The sequence below is a fragment of the Aspergillus tanneri genome, assembly GCF_003426965.1.
Source record: "Aspergillus tanneri strain NIH1004 chromosome Unknown AapTan_3_pilon_pilon_pilon, whole genome shotgun sequence".
In the NCBI taxonomy this organism is placed as follows: domain Eukaryota; kingdom Fungi; phylum Ascomycota; class Eurotiomycetes; order Eurotiales; family Aspergillaceae; genus Aspergillus; species Aspergillus tanneri.
The window spans coordinates 1,529,336-1,547,623 of NW_022984630.1; the positions used below are offsets into that span (position 1 = coordinate 1,529,336).

Sequence of the window (18,288 nt, forward strand, 5' to 3'; positions counted from 1 at the left end):
GCCGAGGTCAACTACAATCTTCGCTGCAAGAGTTGTGCTCTGGATTTGATCGAAACTCCTCAGTGCCAGATCTATCATCCGGAGTGCACATGAGTGGCCATACTGATGGGCTTGGACTTGCCAGGTGCTGTGAACGTTGGGTGACCCATTGCAGTTTGTGGATAGCATAATATCAACCTTTGAATAATTTACCCCCATTCGCTGATTCAACTCCAAGGAGTTACCTTGATCAGTGCCAGCGTGTTCCCGGATAGTAACTAACGTGTTTTATTCCATATTTAGTAAGTTTACTAGTTATTTTCTTTGTGTTTTAGTCATTATTATTGCTTAATTAGATTAGAAGAATCAGACTTTCATATCCCTGTGGTTGGTACTGTATTCGACGGAGCCGACACTATCCTATTACCAAACTGATACTGTCAGAAACATATGGATGATTCTATGGGAGCTTGAATATTCTCTGAATTCGTTGTGATAGTATAGCCGCATCTCTTTATTACTTCACATAATGTCCCAATATGGACTGTCAAATAATATGGCTATACGTGGCAAGGATCATGTGACTAAGGAGGGGGTCCAAAAGGCCATCAGCAAGCGAAAGAACATAAAAAAGGAGAATAATCAGAACAACCATCAGAACAATCATTATAATCATCAGTATAATCAGGAAGAGCCCAACCAGCTCAAATTATTCAAATAAGACCTTTTACCAATCGTACTCTATTTCCTATTCGAGACTAACCGAATATTTGATATGGACTAGCTCTGTTTCTAACAGATACGTAGATCGAAATAGGGTGGTCTTCCCTACATTTCCACGCTGCTCCCTCTTATTTCAGCAATCCATTGACAGTTTGGAATACTACAACATTATTGTTTTTTGCATGTCAAATTTATAGCCATGGAGCACTTTCGGCACACCGCTCACATCGGCACCCACTCTCTGAGCTATGCTCTGCGGGGCATTCCAAGGCAACCTGGAGCGCCCTTGGTGGTTATCCTCTCCGGAATCAGACGCAGCGCATTAGACTGGAGCGCAGTTTGCCGCCATATTGAGTCCGAGATGTCGGTTCTATTATATGAACGCTCGGGATACGGTCGCAGTGAAGAGTCTCCAAATGAACCCGACTCTATTACTGTTGTGGCTGAACTGTCCCGTCTGTTGACAGCAGTCGCCCTGGAACCGCCGTACCTCGTTGTGGGCCATTCCTGGGGTGGAATTCTCGCCCGGGAATTCGTCGCCGCCCGGCCCGTCGAGGACATTTATGGACTTGTTCTGGTCGACCCAGTACAGGAACGCATGCAGTTTGAAACATGGCCGGACGACAGCATTGAAGCCGTTATAGACGGGCTGGACTACATGGAAACAGTTGGGTTGACAAAGGACCATCAATTAACGGAGTCGGAGTGGAACGATCTTGTGGCGGAGGAGTCGAGCAGCAAGCATGCTCGACAGGCAGGCCGAGAGCTGCCATATCTACAAGTTAGCCGCGCCGTAATCGCCGAAAAGCAGCAGTTAATCCCTGGCCAAGACTTGTTAAAGGGAAAGCCCCTCAGTGTGCTCATGGGAAACTCAAAACAAGACCTCGAGCGATTGTATAAGGCGGGCGTGGCTAATGGAAGAGGTACTGAAGTCCAGCGAGCCAAGTTCCGCGAATATCTGGCAAAGTGGGAGCAGAACGAAGAATCCTTTCAGCGGGAGCTCCTCCATATGTCGAGCCTGGCACGATTCTCTGCAACGACACGAAGTGGCCATAATATCCAACTCACAGAGCCAGAACTGATAGCAAATGAGATTCGTTGGGCATTGCAAAATTCCCAAAATTGACTCTCTAGCTCTTTCACTCCGTTCCATATTGGAATTGATCAAAATTTCTCGGTATTATAAGACCGGCCTTTCAACTAGCATTTATGAAATGAGCATACGCAATTTCAATAAGTTTTGTTGTTTTCTACCTTGCAGTTGGGATGTTTCTTCCTGCATTCTGATCGGTTGGATAACGTGGCGAAGAACGGAGAGGCTGAGGTACATCGGGGTTGGGTTCGGCTCTGGCTTTGGCTTTGGGGCAGGATGGGTCTGGTGGAGGCTGGAGACTACCTGCACCACTTTCTGGAGGATTGGGGACGGTTCCAGGTACGCTTGGCCAGTGCACGGGGTTCTTGGAGGTTGGCAGCTTCCATCTTGGTGAGAGGATTGATAGGTATCGGGGTGTACTGCAGTGGTATTAATTACGATATTCAATGTCAAAGTTCGGGGTATAGTGTACGTACGGGGTCTGGAGGCAGCTTGGAAGAGAAGGCCTAAGAAGACGGCCAGCCCGAATAGAGAGTTCAAGTATAGACGCATTGTGGCTGATTTCCACGTATGAGACAGGCCTGTTGGGGATATGCAAGTTTTTTAAGATAGACAGGCACCAAGTAGGCAAAGTCTATATAAAACGCAACGCAAGGAAACTTTACCGAGGATTGCGAAGTCGATGAATATGGTACTGGTTAATTCATGCCAAGATAGAGAGGGTAAAATGTTGCCAGATATAGCCTTACAGTAAGTAGTTTGTACAATATCTCAAGCCCATGATGTCTAGGTGTCTCCATCATCATATGCATCTGAAGGTCTCTCTACCCTCCAGCCATTGAGCGTCCTTTGCCAACAGAAACCGGTGAAGAGAAAACCAACGATGATTAGACCTGAAGTACTACACAATTGGTCCATGCTGTCCGCAAGATACTATTGGGTAGGCTGTTGTATTTCACCATGCTGCATGTAACTAAGAGAGGAAATCACATAGCTATAATATGACTATGGAGTTTAATGAATAGCTAAGGCAGATATCTGCCTGCCTCTGTCTATTATGCAAGATATACAGGAAGACATAATTGGATGTAAATCACCGAAGGCTTAGGCTCTATATTGGTTTTATCCTATGCAAGCCTGATCTCTAACTTTAGGGCAGGGAACTGTGGTTGCTGCGAATATCATTCCAGGTACACTGTAAGCCAGCTGTCCTCAAAGAAACACAAAGATCGGACAGGATACTGGGGTCTACAATGCATGTGGGCTGGCTTATCGCTAGGGGGGACATTTCAGGTCAGGTAGACTGATATGTTACTGCTCGAGATAATAGATAGAGCCTGTCATGTATAGGCAAATCTGGAATACCAGATTATCTGCTACTAACTACTGCCGGTTAACCGAATATTTTTGACCGATACAGTATCTAGTAGCCTGTTATCTGCTTGGCCCAGATTTATTGCCAGTGTTGGAAGGAGCTGTACCTTGCAATCAATCTGTTGCTGATGATATCATGATCCCCTCACATCATCTGGCCAATGGCATGTTCCGTTTCTTCTGGCATTCCTATACAGATGTATTAGATGGTCTTCGCTCGAAGAATGTTCTCCCCGATGACATCAGATTCTTGGAAATGGCTCTCTGGCGGGTATATGTTGTCCAATATGTAGAGAAATGCGACCCTGGATTGCGAGGTCTGATACTATCTAAGATTACTCTTAGAGCAGTCACTGCAAACGCCTTTGCCGTAGCTGTCCTTCTCATGGCAGCTAGGAACTCCAAGTCGTCAGACGCGGCGGACACTACAGCGGAGATGGCTAGCACATGTAATTGCCTGTCAATGGACATGGCGAAGGAACCCCCGGGAATCTTAAAAGGTCAAATAACTGAGTCAGTAACCTGAGACAGGCAGCAACTCAAGCGAGGATTGCGGTGAGTATATGTGAGTTGTGTGGAGTTTCTCGACATGCACTCCAATGCACCAACTCTGCGGCGATCCAGGATGTCGGGCCTGCTCTATGTTATCTTAATGGAGAGATCGGGAGTGCGTGGAGAACGCTCGTGTTCTAGTCTAGGCTACATTCAGTCCGTACTCGACTCTTTCGTGCAAAATAACTTGCTTTGAGTGAGAATGCAAGTAGATTAGCCTAGCTCACATATTACAGCAAAGTAGCCACATTCGTCATCCTGTTGTTTAAGTCATTGTCCATCGAATCAGCGGAAAGGAGGCGTGGACTAAATCAAGCTGAATATAAATAATTAAACATGACTCTCGAACCGCAAGAAGGGCAGAGTTGGCGAGAGCCTCTCGCTAAGATCAGCGTCCACAGTGGCAGAGGTGGATGCTACGACGCCGGTCAGTGCATATGAAGTTGACAGCCTTACTGCAGCAGAATCTCGTGTTTGATGCCTCAAGGATCTGCAGGCAGGTATATCCGTTAAGATCGTGAGCGACACCCCCAATATGTCTCTGGCGGGGCTTATTTTGAGGAATTCATATTTCACTCCGGCCGGAGTTCAGGAGGATGCGTATCAAAATTATTCCATGACAGTCTATCATGGGACGCCGCTAGGGTGCTCTTTCTATATATTTTGCAGAAAATTCCCAGCGACTACTTTCGAAGTAGTTATACTCCAACGATTGTGGATTCTATTAATGCACGTAGTGACGGTTCACAAATGCTGAATAATGGGCAGAAAGTGAGCCTGGCTAGAACTGCAGGAATGGGCCATCATGTTCCCAGGCAAAACAACCGATACTGCGGGTCCGAGAAGAAAGGATTCCTTGTGCCATAGAATAATGGATGGGCGAAGATGTTCACAACACTGGGACACTTGAATATCACTACGCTACACTTCAGGGCCGGCGCAACTTGTCGTTAGCGTAGACTACAAGAGCCATCTATCTCATTTGTGGAGCGACCAAACTGGAGATAACGTACTGTACTGGAAAATTCCGGGTGTATAATTAAGATTGATATCAGGTTACTAGATTTGGAAATTCTGACGATTCAGGTTACGAGTTTCAAATGTTTTATCCTAATCTGAGTCTGACCTAAATCTGACTCGGATCAGGTTGAAGTATATATAAAATCCAAATTGTTCCAATTCGCATCCTGATTTTCGGGATAGTCTACGGCGGAAAATACTAGTAGCGGCCACCCTCACGACAATGCTATCAAAATTCAACCATTTTGAAGATCCAAATGTTACATGAATTTTCATGATTAATAAATCAAATGCAAGTCATCAAATTAGCTTTTGGCTAGCCGTCTTTCTGATTAGTCGCCTATGTGTCATTCTAACTAGTTTTCTAACCGTCTTTCTAACCGTGTTTTCAACCATCTTCTCACTTGCTCATAGGCTTGATTTCCAAACAGGAAATATAAAAAGATCATTCAGACTGCTAACCGTCACATAGAATATGGTTATTTAGTTATTTGAGTAATATCTTGGGTTTGAACGCTGGAAAATTGTATGCTCAGGTGTATTGTTGTGTGGCCGCTAATTTCCGCCGTAGATCTACCTAGGAAGGTCTTGACATTTATCATAGATTCTGCCCTGGTGTTCATAGTAGGCAATCATCTCTATTAGTTAATAATGCTGATGAAGAGCTTCAAAAAATGTTTGATTTGCTTCTATTCTAGTAAATTAGAAATTTACTAATAAATATGAATAAAGACCAACACCTTCTCAACCTACAAACATAATTGAATAGTTATTATCTGTTACAAGAATAATCATCATAAATGTGAATAAACTTAAATAACTGAAGAAATGGATCTTTGATTATGAGGGTCATGACTAATATAAATTATTGAATATATATGTACTGACGGCACCTGGGCCAAGTATGCCGAGCCTTCAAATATTACTACATCATGATCTGGAATCCTGAACGAATGTTCCGACTTGATTGTCTCCAGTCGCTCCGCGCAGGTGATATGATAATACCAGTTGATCCAGTGCCTGACGCGTCCTGGAACATTTGAAGCATCCCTCAACATTCCTGGACCATTCTATGTGTGCGCCTATGCGAGCGGCTCTCCCTCACTTCCAGTTTCCTTCTTCTCCTCATCGCGCTCCGTTTGCTTCTCCTTGACCGAATTCCAGTTCATTCCCAAGGCTGCAACAAACGCTACACAGGAGGCCGCGACCGGCAGCCAAAAGCAGCTTGTCACGGCAGAGTTATATATCACCAGTACCGATTCCCTCTCATTTTCCGCGATATGCTGCAAGAAGCCCGTCGCACCCTGCTGGATGACATCGCTAGCATCCACGCCGGGGATAGCACCTGCCTGCAAACCCTTGCGGAGCAGATTGGTAAACACATTCTGCGACACCGAAATCGACACCGCCGCGGAAAAGCTGATCGCAAAGCCCACGCCTGCCAGTCCGAGGGGCACATCTTTTTCTGGGAGTGCTGTCTGCGTCGCTGACCACGGCTGTGGGAACGCCAGCCCAGTGCCTGCGCCCAGCATCACTTGCCACCCAATCCAGGCGGCATGTGTGGTCGAGGGTTGGAATGTGGTCAAGAAGCCGAAACCTATTGCCATCAAGGCGGAGCCCAGTAACATCAGCGGTGTGTAGTACCCGATTGCGGAGAGGATGAAGCCCGAGCTTGTAGCCACCACGGAGAGACCAATGATTGAGGGGAGCAGCATTTGTCCCGATGTGGCGGCCGTCGCGCCCTTGATTCCTTGAAACCAGATCGGAAGCTATGCGTATGATATGGCGAGTGAGCGAACCTGTTCGATGAAGAATGTCATGTCAAGGGGGCACTCACGAAGTAGTCAATCACATTAAACGCCGCGGAAGAGCAAAATGCATAAAGCATACACAGCCCTGACGTCCGATTGAGAATAACCGAGCGCGGAATCATAGCCTCGTCTTTGCGGAGAGTCTCGTACGCCAGAAACGCAGTAAATGAAACGCCTGCGACAACCAGAGGCGCCACCACTTTTCCACTGCTCCAGGGGTACGTTGTGCCGCCCCACTGGAGGGCAAGCAGTAAACAGACGACGCTGCCGGTAAAGACGAGCAGACTTGGGATGTTGAGCTGCTTGACTTTTGACAACAACGACTCGTCCTTGCCCTTTTGATCTGGTGGCTGCTTGAAGACGAAAATTAGTGCAGCTAGAGTGAACCCACCGATCGGGAGGTTCAGCCAAAAACTAGCAAGCAGGGAGCATCAGCAAGAGTATGCTCTGGAGAACGCGATGAGGACGGAGGAGCACTTACCACCACCTCCAAGTAACATAGGTTGTCAGAGCGCCGCCAATCACAGGAGCTACGACCATAGCAATGCACTCCAGCCCCCCGACAGTGCTATTGAAGATTGGTCTCCAGCGCAACGGCAGCGTTTGCGAGCCAGCACTACACCATCACGTTAGTCCGCTGACCAAGTTGTAGTAAGAGTGCTTGTACTTACATCAGAACACCATTGAGAACCCCCGAAGCGCCACAGCCAGCAATCGCACGCCCAACGATGAAGGCAGCCGAATTGGGCGCAGCGGCAGAGACGATGGATCCGATTTCGAGAATTGTAACCGAGATGACCAACAGCCATTTCACGCGGAACATGGTGTACAGTTTGCCAAACAGAAACTGCGTTGAGCAGGTTGTTAATTGGTAGGCCGAGCCATACCAGCCGATGTCAGTAAGAGAGTTGAATTCATTGCTTATCGTTGGTGTTGCAGTGCCAACGATCGTGTTGTCCTGAACGCGCACCAAACTTGTTAGCAAAAAGTTGCGACCTCCTTGAAGAGGGGACATACAAGTCCTAGAATGAAGATGCCCAAGCTCATTGCGATGAAGACAGGGACTTGCTGCCATAGGCTGAAATCGGGTCCAGAGTCTTCCTGCTCGGCTACCGTCTCTGCCTTTGTCTCTGCTTTTTCTAAGGGCAACCCTTTCTCATTGTTTTCTGTAGTGGCCGCCATGGTTGAACCCAAGTCAACAGATGGATCGACTGTCTGTGGGAGGTCGCAGATCCGTGGAAAAATCGAAACGTCGACAGCCTGGGTTGTGACAGACGGCAGAACACCCACACCTCAAACTCCGACCCTTGTCACCCTTCACCTCGCAAATGAAAATATTGACAGGGGCGTGTCCATATTTAGTTTAGGCGTAGCTATTGGTCAGGATTGACCAAGGCGAAGCCCTAGAGGCTTAGCTCAGTTAAGCTCCGGCGCGCCCCCGGCGTTGAACTCCTATCCGAGCACCGGCGACTGCATTAGTGGGTGGGACGGGGCTTCCTTAGCTCCACCTCCTGTAAACATGTAGAGGCCTCCCAAACCGTCGTGTGGAGTTTACTGCCGTGACCTACTGATTGTTTACCATCGCATAACGGAAGTTACTCCCGGCTGGACCGGCAATTGCCGATCTAGTGCTGTCAACTGGTCACCAAACCATGATACATGTGCAGGCTGGATAGATGTAAATAATGGCTTAGACGCTTAGCGCCTATGATCAATTCGTGTAAACGCCATCGCAAGCATGGCCTTACTTGTGCTTGTTCTCCTTGCAATCCTCTGTACTTCAGCCTTCGTATCCTCTTCTCCTTACGCAAGGTACCCGCGGCGCACTGGTCTTCTCGCTTCAGCTCTGCCCGAATCCTGTGGGCGAGATGGACAGGCACTGAGCTCAAGTTCCTACTCGACGCCCACGGCAGACTCGGGCCAATTGTGCTCGTGGGCCCCCAAGATATTAGTGAGAGCAGCTACCAAGATGAGATTCGCAAAGTCTACGACGCCGGGTTTCCGAAGCCGGCCTCATGGTATTCGATGTTCAACTATTACGGGTGGTCACCTTTCCAGACAGACTGGCAGACTTCACGCTGATATGATCTTATCTATCTAGGACAAGCAACGCTTTTACGAGTCTCGACAGATCCGAACACGGCATCCGCCGTAGAAGAACAGCCGCGCTATACTCCAAGTCTGCGCTGATGCAGTCCAAGCATCTACGCGAGGTAACGGACTGCATCATCTACGAGAGACTGTTGCCAAGGCTGGAGGCGCTCTTGGCTGGGTGTGGCACCGGTCGTCTCGACGGGCTGGACTTGAGCTACCGCATTTGCGCGGATTATCTCAGCTCGTTCTTGTTTGGCTATTGCAACAGCACGAGTTTCCTGTCATTCTCCTCCAATGGCAAGGCGAAGCTCAACAGAGACGACCCTCTTGAGCTATGGCGCTTCCACTACGAGAATATGTCATGCCGCGAAGCGTTCTTTGTGCAGGAGATGCCAGGACTGTACAGGCTGTTAAAGGCGCTTAGGACTAATCTGCTGCCCAGACAGTATTCAGAGGGGACTAGGTTTCTAGAGAATTGGATGTCGGCAATGACCGAGAAGGCTGACCGCACTTGAGGTGTCGCGGCTTGCCCGTAACATATCTTCTTCTCAAGCACTTTATTATTCTTTTTATATTCACATCTTCTTTCAAATTATATTGCTAGTCGAATACACTTAGGTTGGCAACTTCGATTGTGTTCGATGCTCCCAGTAGACATATGTATTTGTATCGATCTACTCCGGTCCATTCCACAGGCTATCATCAAAAATATCGTCTAGTGTCCAAGGGCCCGCACTCGACTCCAGATCACCGGTTGGAACATCAGCAAAGCTTTCGTCTTCTGTCATTTCGGCGATCAGTTTGTCGATATCGCTCAGTGGCGCGGTCGAAGTCTCCCCTGATTGCGGTGACTTGGAAGGCGACACCTCGAGCCTTGCATGTAGCGCGCGGTCAAGCTGTCTTGAAAGTGTCTCCTTCTGCTTACTGTACAGCGCATAGTTACTGTCTGTGGAATCTACAAGGACTTCTAGCTCGGCAGATAGTACGCTGAGCTGGCGGTGGAGTTCGAGCCACGAGAGTGGCAACATAACCGATCTGTTGGCGGTAGGCGTGTCCATCCCGCCTTCTGTAGTGTTGGCCAAAGCATCGGCAAGAACGAGAGCACTGGGAAGGCCGTAGAACCAGAGCTGCGTGGCGTTAATAATTTCCACTTGAGTAGGTAGATAATCTGCCAGTACAAGGTTAGGGGACAAATAATCTTACCATCAATGCCGTATCCGTCGATGCACCAAACCGCCTGCAGAAGACGCGGGCCGCATTGGCCGTTGTAGTTACCAAGGTTAGGCCCAATTTTAGTAGCTTTGTGTCGCCTCCGGCGTCTTTTCCAGATGTGTAGCAAAGGGCCTGCTGGGTACTGAATTGTAGGTCGAGGTATTCAAGGTAGAGGAGCAGTTGGGCAAGATACTGATAGGGCGTGGACAATGTCGTATTTGGGGTGCAGACAGGGTTGTAGCAAAGATATGTGGGAAGAGCTTCCCATGCTGCTTGGATGCGTGACGATGTGCGTCTGGATATCTGAACGTCAGGTCCATATGAATACCACCATAAACAGTGCTGGGTCTCACCGGATGAACGACTCGCTACTTTGCCCCGATGCTCCCAGCCTCACGCCGAGGACCACCTCCCTAAACGTCGCAAACAGATAGCGTATGCGAAGCCAGTCCGAGTGAAACGATTCCTGGCGAATGCAGCTTCCCAGATGCGGCATATTGACGATCGCATCGTCCGACGTGAAACCGGCTGTTAAGACGTTCTCGTCGCTGATCTTGAGCGGCAGTCTGCGGCTGCAGTACTGTCGGGGTAGCCGGGGAAGTTTCCCAAGGACTCTGGACAGTGACTTATCGGCTTCGTACATGCACGCGAACAGCCTGGTCTGGATTTCGCGCAAAAACCATGGGGTGTCCGAGGCTTGAGGCCTTTCCGGGTCTCGGTGAATGTTCATGGCAAATAAATCGTTAATCAACCTGCCGGAGCGAGCCCAGGTACGGTAGCCTAAAGTGGTGTAAGTATGGGTATTGATCTTATATCGTGCCAAAGCCTGATAAATATATGTGTCCTTACTTTCGTACCCGCAACAATTCCTCGTTAGGACAAAGTTCTCATACCGTAGCCAAAGGAGCACATCGGACGGATCATGGTATTGCTCCTTGGCAAACGCAATCGCCGCATCACTGGCACTCAGCATTTTCCCGGCAAAGGCCTTGCGGTCGAGGACGTCTTAATACATGCCCGTAGAGGAGAAGACGACGTCCGACTCGAGCAGGCCGAAAGCCGCGTTTCCGGCCACGCTCAGAACAAGACCAATCGACTCGGCTCTCAGGTTTCGCCCGGTGAGCACCTGAAAAAACTCGGTAGGCTGCAATCCGCGAGGGACAACTAGCGGCTGCGAGCTCGCGTTATGAATATCTTCTGCTAGCTGGCCGAGGTCCGCGTCGTCAACTGGGGTATTGCCATCACCTGGATTGCACCGGTGGGCGGCTGATTCAACAGCAACTAACAGGTCCAGAAGGAGGGGTCTGGGTACAGGACAGCTTAGGCAGACTTGCAGCCATCGACGGACCAGCCGGCTGATGATCTTGATGTGCGGTAGGTGTGCGAGAACTTGGCGGAGCCGAATATCGATAGAGCAGGGGACAGGAGTAGGAAGAGAAGCAGATGCCTGGTGTATGGGATCGATCGGAGGGGTTGGTGAACCAAATGCATAGTGCTGGTGGATGTTGTCGTCCAAGGTGGGGGTTGGCAGGGCACTGAGATTACCCATATCCATTAACGGAGTCACTGTTGGAAATGTAATTGATGGCTTTGTCGAGCGGTACGAGCACTTGTGAGCAATGCATCGTGATCTGCAGCGGCCGCAGACAGGGATCCGGTGATCGCATCGCGCTTTCAAACGGCGACATGGCTCGCACGACCGAAGTTTGCCATTGCGGCTGAGCTCGTTTCTAAGTAAAATAGATGCTGGTGTTACTAATGGTCCAGTCGTGCGGATCTTAGAATGGAGACTAAAGGCTTACATAGTTGTTTCTCCGGTCATTTTTGTTGTTGTCGAAGAAACAGAGCAACGGACGAGAAGAGCTTACTGTTTTAAGGCCTCTCAGCGTACGGAGGACTTCCACCTCGGGAGGGTTGTAACTGGCCCCATGTTGCATTCAAGCCTTTGCCAAGCTCTAGACCCAAGCTCGTGGCGTTTTCTGGATGGAAGTATAGGCCCCGGGGGCGGGGGTAATAATTAGGGCTACCCACCTGGGCAAGTGACAAAGCTGATTTCCCTAATTTTAAAAACAGCGGGGAATTAAAACCCGTATTAATCCTGTTCCGGGTAAGATAGGAGCCCTGGAGGAATTTAATAATTTATTTAGCAGATTCTAGCCTTTTAAATTTAACTAAATAATTTTAATATAGATTTTTGTTATTAAAATTAATACTTGTGTATTAAATATTCGAATCCTAGAAGAGGAATAACATTTTGAATACTAGGAAATTACCAAGGACTAGGAGAAGGAACATTGAAGAAGAGGTATATTTTAGACTAATATTTAGTACAGAGTACCTATTATCTAGTTTAGTGATAGAAAATAGAGCCCTAGAGGGGGAAACCAATTAGTAATTGCCCTGCTACGCTTCGCAATTATCTAGTTTGGTGATAAATAATACCAGGAAACAGCATAGTACAGGGTAGTGGGGAAAGCGGTGGGTGAATTGGATACAGGAAATTAGTTATTACTTGATTGGCTGCTAAATACCACTATATATAGGGCCAAAAAATTTCGGGAGCTAATAAGCAGTCTTCTGGACGACCAGACTCTCGCAGGATTATTGCTCCCTAAATGTCTCGGACAGAGCGCAGCAGCTTGTATTCAAGTAATTGGTTGGACTGATCGCATGTTCTATCTATAGAATGTGGCGATTAGAACATCACACCAGCAAGCATCCAGAATCCCTATTATAACTAATAATCCATTACACCGTCTATATTAATCCGAGCTAGGTAGTAGATTATGGAGCCCATTAGTGAACTAATGGAACTTGAATTTTGGAGGCTGTGCCTATAATAATGGTTTTATTAAAATTGTAATATAATACCTTTCCTGAGCGTTCTCTTTGTTCCAACTTGCTGTATAATCTTGTGAGATTCAAAACTTAATTTTGATGGTTTTAAGGGCACCTGGGCCTACAGCCTAGGTATTACAGTTCTTGGACAAAAGTCTACGTAATTTCCCGCAACCACCAAAATATATATAATAATCGGAACATCCCAATCCCACGCAAAACAACAAGATATTAATATTTTTATAAGATATTTATCTATGTGATAGTCTAATTGCATATAAATAATAACATATATTTTATTTTACATTAATAGCGTGTATACCACCCCTTTGCCGAGCTTATCAAGGAATCAAAATAACCCTCTCCTGAGCTCTCCCATGCATCCTCTATTGCCTTATAAAATTGCTCTTTTAATTCGCTTTTGGTTCCCTCAAATAATTCAAGGTCTGGATAAAGCATATAGATACGCTCTTTAAGCTTAGCCCAGCCATGCTCAATAGGGTTCAAATCGGGTGAGTATGGGGGCCAGTTAACAAGAGGAATACCGTGCTCATCAAACCAATTCTTAATAATATTAGCTGTATGAATAGGAGCATTATCTTGCATAAACTCCATATCAGGTTCCCATATAGCAGGTAGATAATCTTCAATAATTTTGAAATAGGAGCGTGAAGAATACCCCCCACGGGCAGATTCCTTATCCCTACTCATTCGGTAGATTTCTGTATGGCCATCACCCCAGATTGCTGCCCAAATTATAATAGATATTCCTTTACCTTATATATATAAGACAATATGCTTTTTTTTCTATTTTTCGTTGAGGTAGTTAAGCCGCCATACCCATTGATTTTTCTTTGCCTAGCTCAACAGAATATTCATTACTCCAAATAATCTTTCTCCACTGCTCGTACGTCCAATCCTTGCGCGAATATGCCCATTTATAGCGTAGTCTATCACTGACGCTCGCATTCCGTTGTGAAGACCTCATAATTTCTTTTTTTCTCCGGTCCCTAGCTATTTCCTCAGTTAATTGAGGTCTTTTTTGCGCTCTCCAGTGGCCATACCCCGATTCTTTTAACATACGCGCAACAGTGCGTGCAGAAACAGGCTTGTCCAGTAATTTGCAGATATCTTCTGTTTTTATAAAGGGATCCCGCTTAATTTGTAAAAGAATATATCGCTTGTCAGCATCAGAAAGGATCTCTGGCCGTCCGGAGCGAGGAGAACTAGTCCCAGTAGTAGAGGTCTGATATGTTTCAATGGTGGTTTGAATTGTTGTATAGGGTAAATTCATTGCGCGTTTAATATCAGCCTTTTTCTGGCCTGCAAGAAATCGCCCAACTGTAACCCCACGCTGAAATGGTTCCAATTCATGATTACTAGCACTGTTAGAACTAGTAGACCGTAAAGGAGTGCGAGGCATGATCCAGGTGGGTGAAAAGATGAAGCATAATATTGGGTGGCGCGTCGGGTGACGCGGAATTACGTAGACTTTTGTCATGTGTCTCAAAAAATTCCGTCACAACTTATCGGGTCATGCGTATACATATTATCTGCGGATGAACCATCGGAGTAATATTACAATGATCCTAAGTCCGATGCGATGAAATCTTCATCCGTGCTTAAAGAAATATATTTAGATTCCTGCACAAAGGAAGTTGTGCTGAGTGGATCTGATATCACAGATTCTGCGCCTGGGGCTGTGCATATGATTCCAAGGTTAACAATACAAGTATATTTCACATTTTGTCCACTGGCACTAGTACATAAGGCACACCGCAGGGAGATTTGGATTATTTAGGCTTTGCCATGGCTGGACTTTATTTAAATCTGTAGCCAATAGCTGTTGTCCCTGGATATTTACCCTGCAAGCTGCTTTATACCACTCCTCTGTGATCACTGCTTTTTGGTCCTGATGCCACCTTTTGCACAGCCGAAGGGTCGCGATCTCCTCCAGCTTTTGCCGGAGAGCATGGAGATCTTTTGGTTGCACTGCGAGGAGCTCAAGTGAATAATAAGTGTGATCTTGATCCTTTTGTGAGATATGGTTTTTGCATGGCAATTTATCTTTCCTATAACCCACACATGTAAGGACCTCTTGAGGGTGGCTTATCTCACAGGCAGTAATGGGGTTCCAATGCCAGTAATCCATAATAAAGAGAGAAAGCAGTAACGAAACAGAAAATAAATAATTTAGATGTTTTTCAATATGTTACTGCTAAGGGATTGATAATTAATACAGGGTATTCTAACTGACTAGATGATTAGGCTGTTGGAGTGCAGGAGGCTTTATATAAATCCGGACGCTGCGGCGCCTATTCCATCGTTACTTAACACAATTTCAATGCTTAATAAGATGGAAGACTCAGGCTTCCAGGACAGCTATGTCGGCTCCGCGGAGCAGCTGCGCTCCCACATAAGGTAACTCACTTCCTGGGAGACGAGCTATTGTTTGTAGGAGCCCTTGTTATAGCTCTTAGCTCACCGACTGTTCTTAAGAAAATAAACCTAGTTCTTGAGAGTACACTTCAGCTCTGTGGGAGCAAGGTAAGATGGTGGGTATTTTTTTTTAATCTCTCAATTTCAGCGATTTCATCTTCCCGACCCACAAATCGCAAGTTTTCCCAAAGGGGACCATCCAGTGGCGTTCTTGATAATTTTGCCTTCTCAGATCAGGCCGATTCTCATGTGTAGGAACCACGGTAAGAAGTGTCCTCGTGTAGGCAGCAGCAACAAGAGCTGCGTATCCTTGCCATTGTTTATGTTTGTGAGAGTCACAATAGTCACAAATGCCTCAGATAACCAGGCATAGAAGCTGGTCCATGAGCCCAGCTGCCTCCATCTCTTGGGCGATGGAGTCTCGTGTCTTGGCATCCTTTATAACTTGGTTCCAAGAAGCAATTAATCCATAATAAACATGAGGCTCTATTGTTGCTCGTGGTACACGATTTACTAACTGAGTCGGATCACACGTCGCGCAATCAGGGCTGCTGCTCTGATGGTTGTATGTAGAGTTAAAAAAGCAATCTTTAGTTGGCTGTGAAAACTGTTCTCGGGTTTTTTCGTTTTTCTGGGGAAATGATTCCTTTGATAGGAGTGTCTTTAATCATAATCACTACGTATTTGAGATACTGCAGTCAGCAAAACCTGGGGAGGTTTGCTTAAGTACTCCAGTGCGCTGGAAGTGTCCATCCGAAGTGTCTTCCCATAGTTATATTGAATTATACCCCCAAAAGCCGCTGTTGGCATGCTGACTACCACATCACCACGACGTATATCCGCACTTGTGCTGGTTTCGCCGCCTCCAATACCCACTATTAACCCAAACCGAAGTGAAGAAAATGTCGGCAGCATGTGGACAAGCACCGTTGCGGCAGATATGGTTCCGTAGACACCGGATGGTAGGCAGGCCACCACCACATTATGACCATTAATACTCCCAAGTGTATATACATTGTGGTCAGTTTTTGGCTAAGGTAGCGAAATGTGGACTTCATCCAGCATGACCTTCGCGGCCGCCGTTTCCAGCGGCAAAGCACAGATCCATGCGACCGTGGAGTCATCGTTGGTAAAGGTCATTTTTGTATGTCTTCAATAATAAACAGCGGTGAATTTTGTAGGCCGGTTAATTTAACTACCTGTTACAAAACACATAATTTGGAGTAGTGTAAACGTAGGTCGAATTTCCATGGGTATAGACAGGCAGATAAATGAGGTTGACAATGGAGGGGTGGTTGGTCTACTAGACACCTACCTGTCTGTAGCTGCAAGGCTCTCACGCATAGAGCCAATCATTGTTTCAAGGATAGATAAGCCATAACAAGCAAAGAAAAATGGCATACAGTCAACCACTGGTAGTCCGATAGAACAACGATCCGCCAAGAAGGAGAAGAGCTGCTATCAAAACTAGTTATGGGCATCCTAGAATCTCTTTCTTAAAAAACACCCTATACTATACTTCAGGGGAACCATTTGTGGTGACTTTCCATTGTTTGAAGGCTTGGCGCAATCAGATCATGTGATGTAGGGACCCAGTTCGGATTTACGCCTCAGCCAATCATTACCGTATTCGTATCTCGTACTATGTAATAATAACATGTAAAACTCCGTACACATGAAGATTTAAACATTGAACTCTTGCTGTACTGTATTAAGCATAGCGACTCTGTACTTCGGCTATATCGAACCTAAGATAAAACAGTAAATGCTTAGAAAACAAGAAATAAAAAGAGAGAAAATCCTTATGCAACAGTGTGCACCAACAGTTCACACCTTCCTAGCTGGATCTTATACCCAAGATATCATGAGGAAATTAATCATACCTGTTTAACCCAATCGCTGATATCAGAAACAAAACGACGGGCAACACCAACTTTCACTCCATGTTTAATAAAAATCTCCGAGTTTTGATGCTACTTGGCATGTTATCGTCGCCGATCCAGAATGTAGGTCACACCGGTTTCCCGATTTTCAACATGACACTGTTGAATTCCAATAATATTGATATTAATCCATAGATACTGGCGTTAGGAGAAACTTATTTGAAGGCGTGGGAGCCTGGTTTGTGTGAGTGGTTTCAAAAACAATTTTCGCACAGAAGTTGTTCTTTATCTAGAGACAAAGTGCGGGATCCAGCTTGGTAGTTCTTTGTAGAATTGGAAAATAAGGTATATATCTCTGTTCTTACCTCTCACAAACTCTAACATATCTTCGGACAACTATTAAACTATAAAAAGGAGCATGCTGCTGATGATAGACAAGTTTCTCCGTATTCGGGTGAGGGTTAGGCCAATCAGTGCATTTGTGGGCCCATTGACCAGGAGCAACTGAGCCACGTCTTGGTGTTCATGTATAATCTATTTAATTTTCTATTGACAAGTTAGGAGTTACAACTGGCTATAAGCCGGTCAACTCATGAAATGGGTATGCAGGCCTCTTTATAACTAGTTACTGGAGGTGCTGTTTGCTAGAGGTATTTCTCTTTCCAATTAGCAGCAATTCTGGGTGGACGCATTGCTCCTAGCCTAAACTGATGACGCTTGTAACTACCACTATTTTAGTACGCGCGCCCGTTACTCTCTTTCTGTTATTATGTTCACCCCCAGTTACTTTTAAATATTGCTGGAGAGCCATAGTATACACTACTATCTTCTACTTAGCCTCGGTTATTTCATACTTTTTGAAAGCGCAAAATGCGGAACTAAGCTTGCTAAGAATTTTCTTTGCTGACGCCTTTGATTGTTTTCTAGAAGAGCCTAAATCCTGTTCCTAGGAACGAATTGAGACAGCTATCGACAGCGACAATATTAGTAGTAGTGATATGTTATACTCTATTCTAGCTCATATAGTGCTCTTCCAGGTTGATAGTATCCAAAGAGTTATTCTAAACACCCCTATAGCTCCTATTAATATTTTTGCAGCATATAAATAAAAGAGGTCAGGTTGACTTCCCCTTTCTGTGCATTGAGTCGGGACCCTCCTATTCAAACTGATGGATGTTAATAAACTCTTACAGTTTACCTTGCCGCCTCAACCGTTCCATCAGTCGAGGATTACGGCGGGCTTTTTCGAGCTACAAGGACCGTTAGAGCC

The 18,288-nt window shown here is 46.2% G+C and overlaps 4 protein-coding genes across 4 annotated transcripts; 2 read left to right on the top strand and 2 right to left on the bottom strand.

Annotated features, from left to right (window-relative positions):
- Positions 1 to 901: 901 nt before the first annotated feature.
- ATNIH1004_004301 (alpha/beta fold hydrolase) lies at positions 902 to 1,828 on the top strand (the record flags this gene model as incomplete). Its single annotated transcript, XM_033568971.1, has 1 exon — positions 902 to 1,828. One exon carries the CDS (start codon positions 902 to 904, stop codon positions 1,826 to 1,828), a length of 927 nt encoding a protein of 308 aa, XP_033427777.1.
- Positions 1,829 to 5,823: 3,995 nt separating this feature from the next.
- ATNIH1004_004302 (MDR family MFS transporter) lies at positions 5,824 to 7,734 on the bottom strand (the record flags this gene model as incomplete). The annotated part of the gene is made up of 5 exons (XM_033568972.1): positions 5,824 to 6,510; positions 6,579 to 6,966; positions 7,034 to 7,168; positions 7,224 to 7,510; positions 7,570 to 7,734. 5 exons carry the CDS (start codon positions 7,732 to 7,734, stop codon positions 5,824 to 5,826), a joined length of 1,662 nt encoding a protein of 553 aa, XP_033427778.1.
- Positions 7,735 to 8,259: 525 nt separating this feature from the next.
- On the top strand, positions 8,260 to 9,161 carry ATNIH1004_004303 (uncharacterized protein; the record flags this gene model as incomplete). The annotated part of the gene is made up of 2 exons (XM_033568973.1): positions 8,260 to 8,594; positions 8,654 to 9,161. The coding sequence occupies 2 exons, from the start codon at positions 8,260 to 8,262 to the stop codon at positions 9,159 to 9,161; spliced, it is 843 nt and encodes a 280-aa protein (XP_033427779.1).
- Positions 9,162 to 9,320: 159 nt separating this feature from the next.
- ATNIH1004_004304 (fungal specific transcription factor domain-containing protein) lies at positions 9,321 to 11,413 on the bottom strand (the record flags this gene model as incomplete). Its single annotated transcript, XM_033568974.1, has 5 exons — positions 9,321 to 9,773; positions 9,850 to 10,153; positions 10,212 to 10,638; positions 10,708 to 10,817; positions 10,872 to 11,413. 5 exons carry the CDS (start codon positions 11,411 to 11,413, stop codon positions 9,321 to 9,323), a joined length of 1,836 nt encoding a protein of 611 aa, XP_033427780.1.
- Positions 11,414 to 18,288: the final 6,875 nt, after the last annotated feature.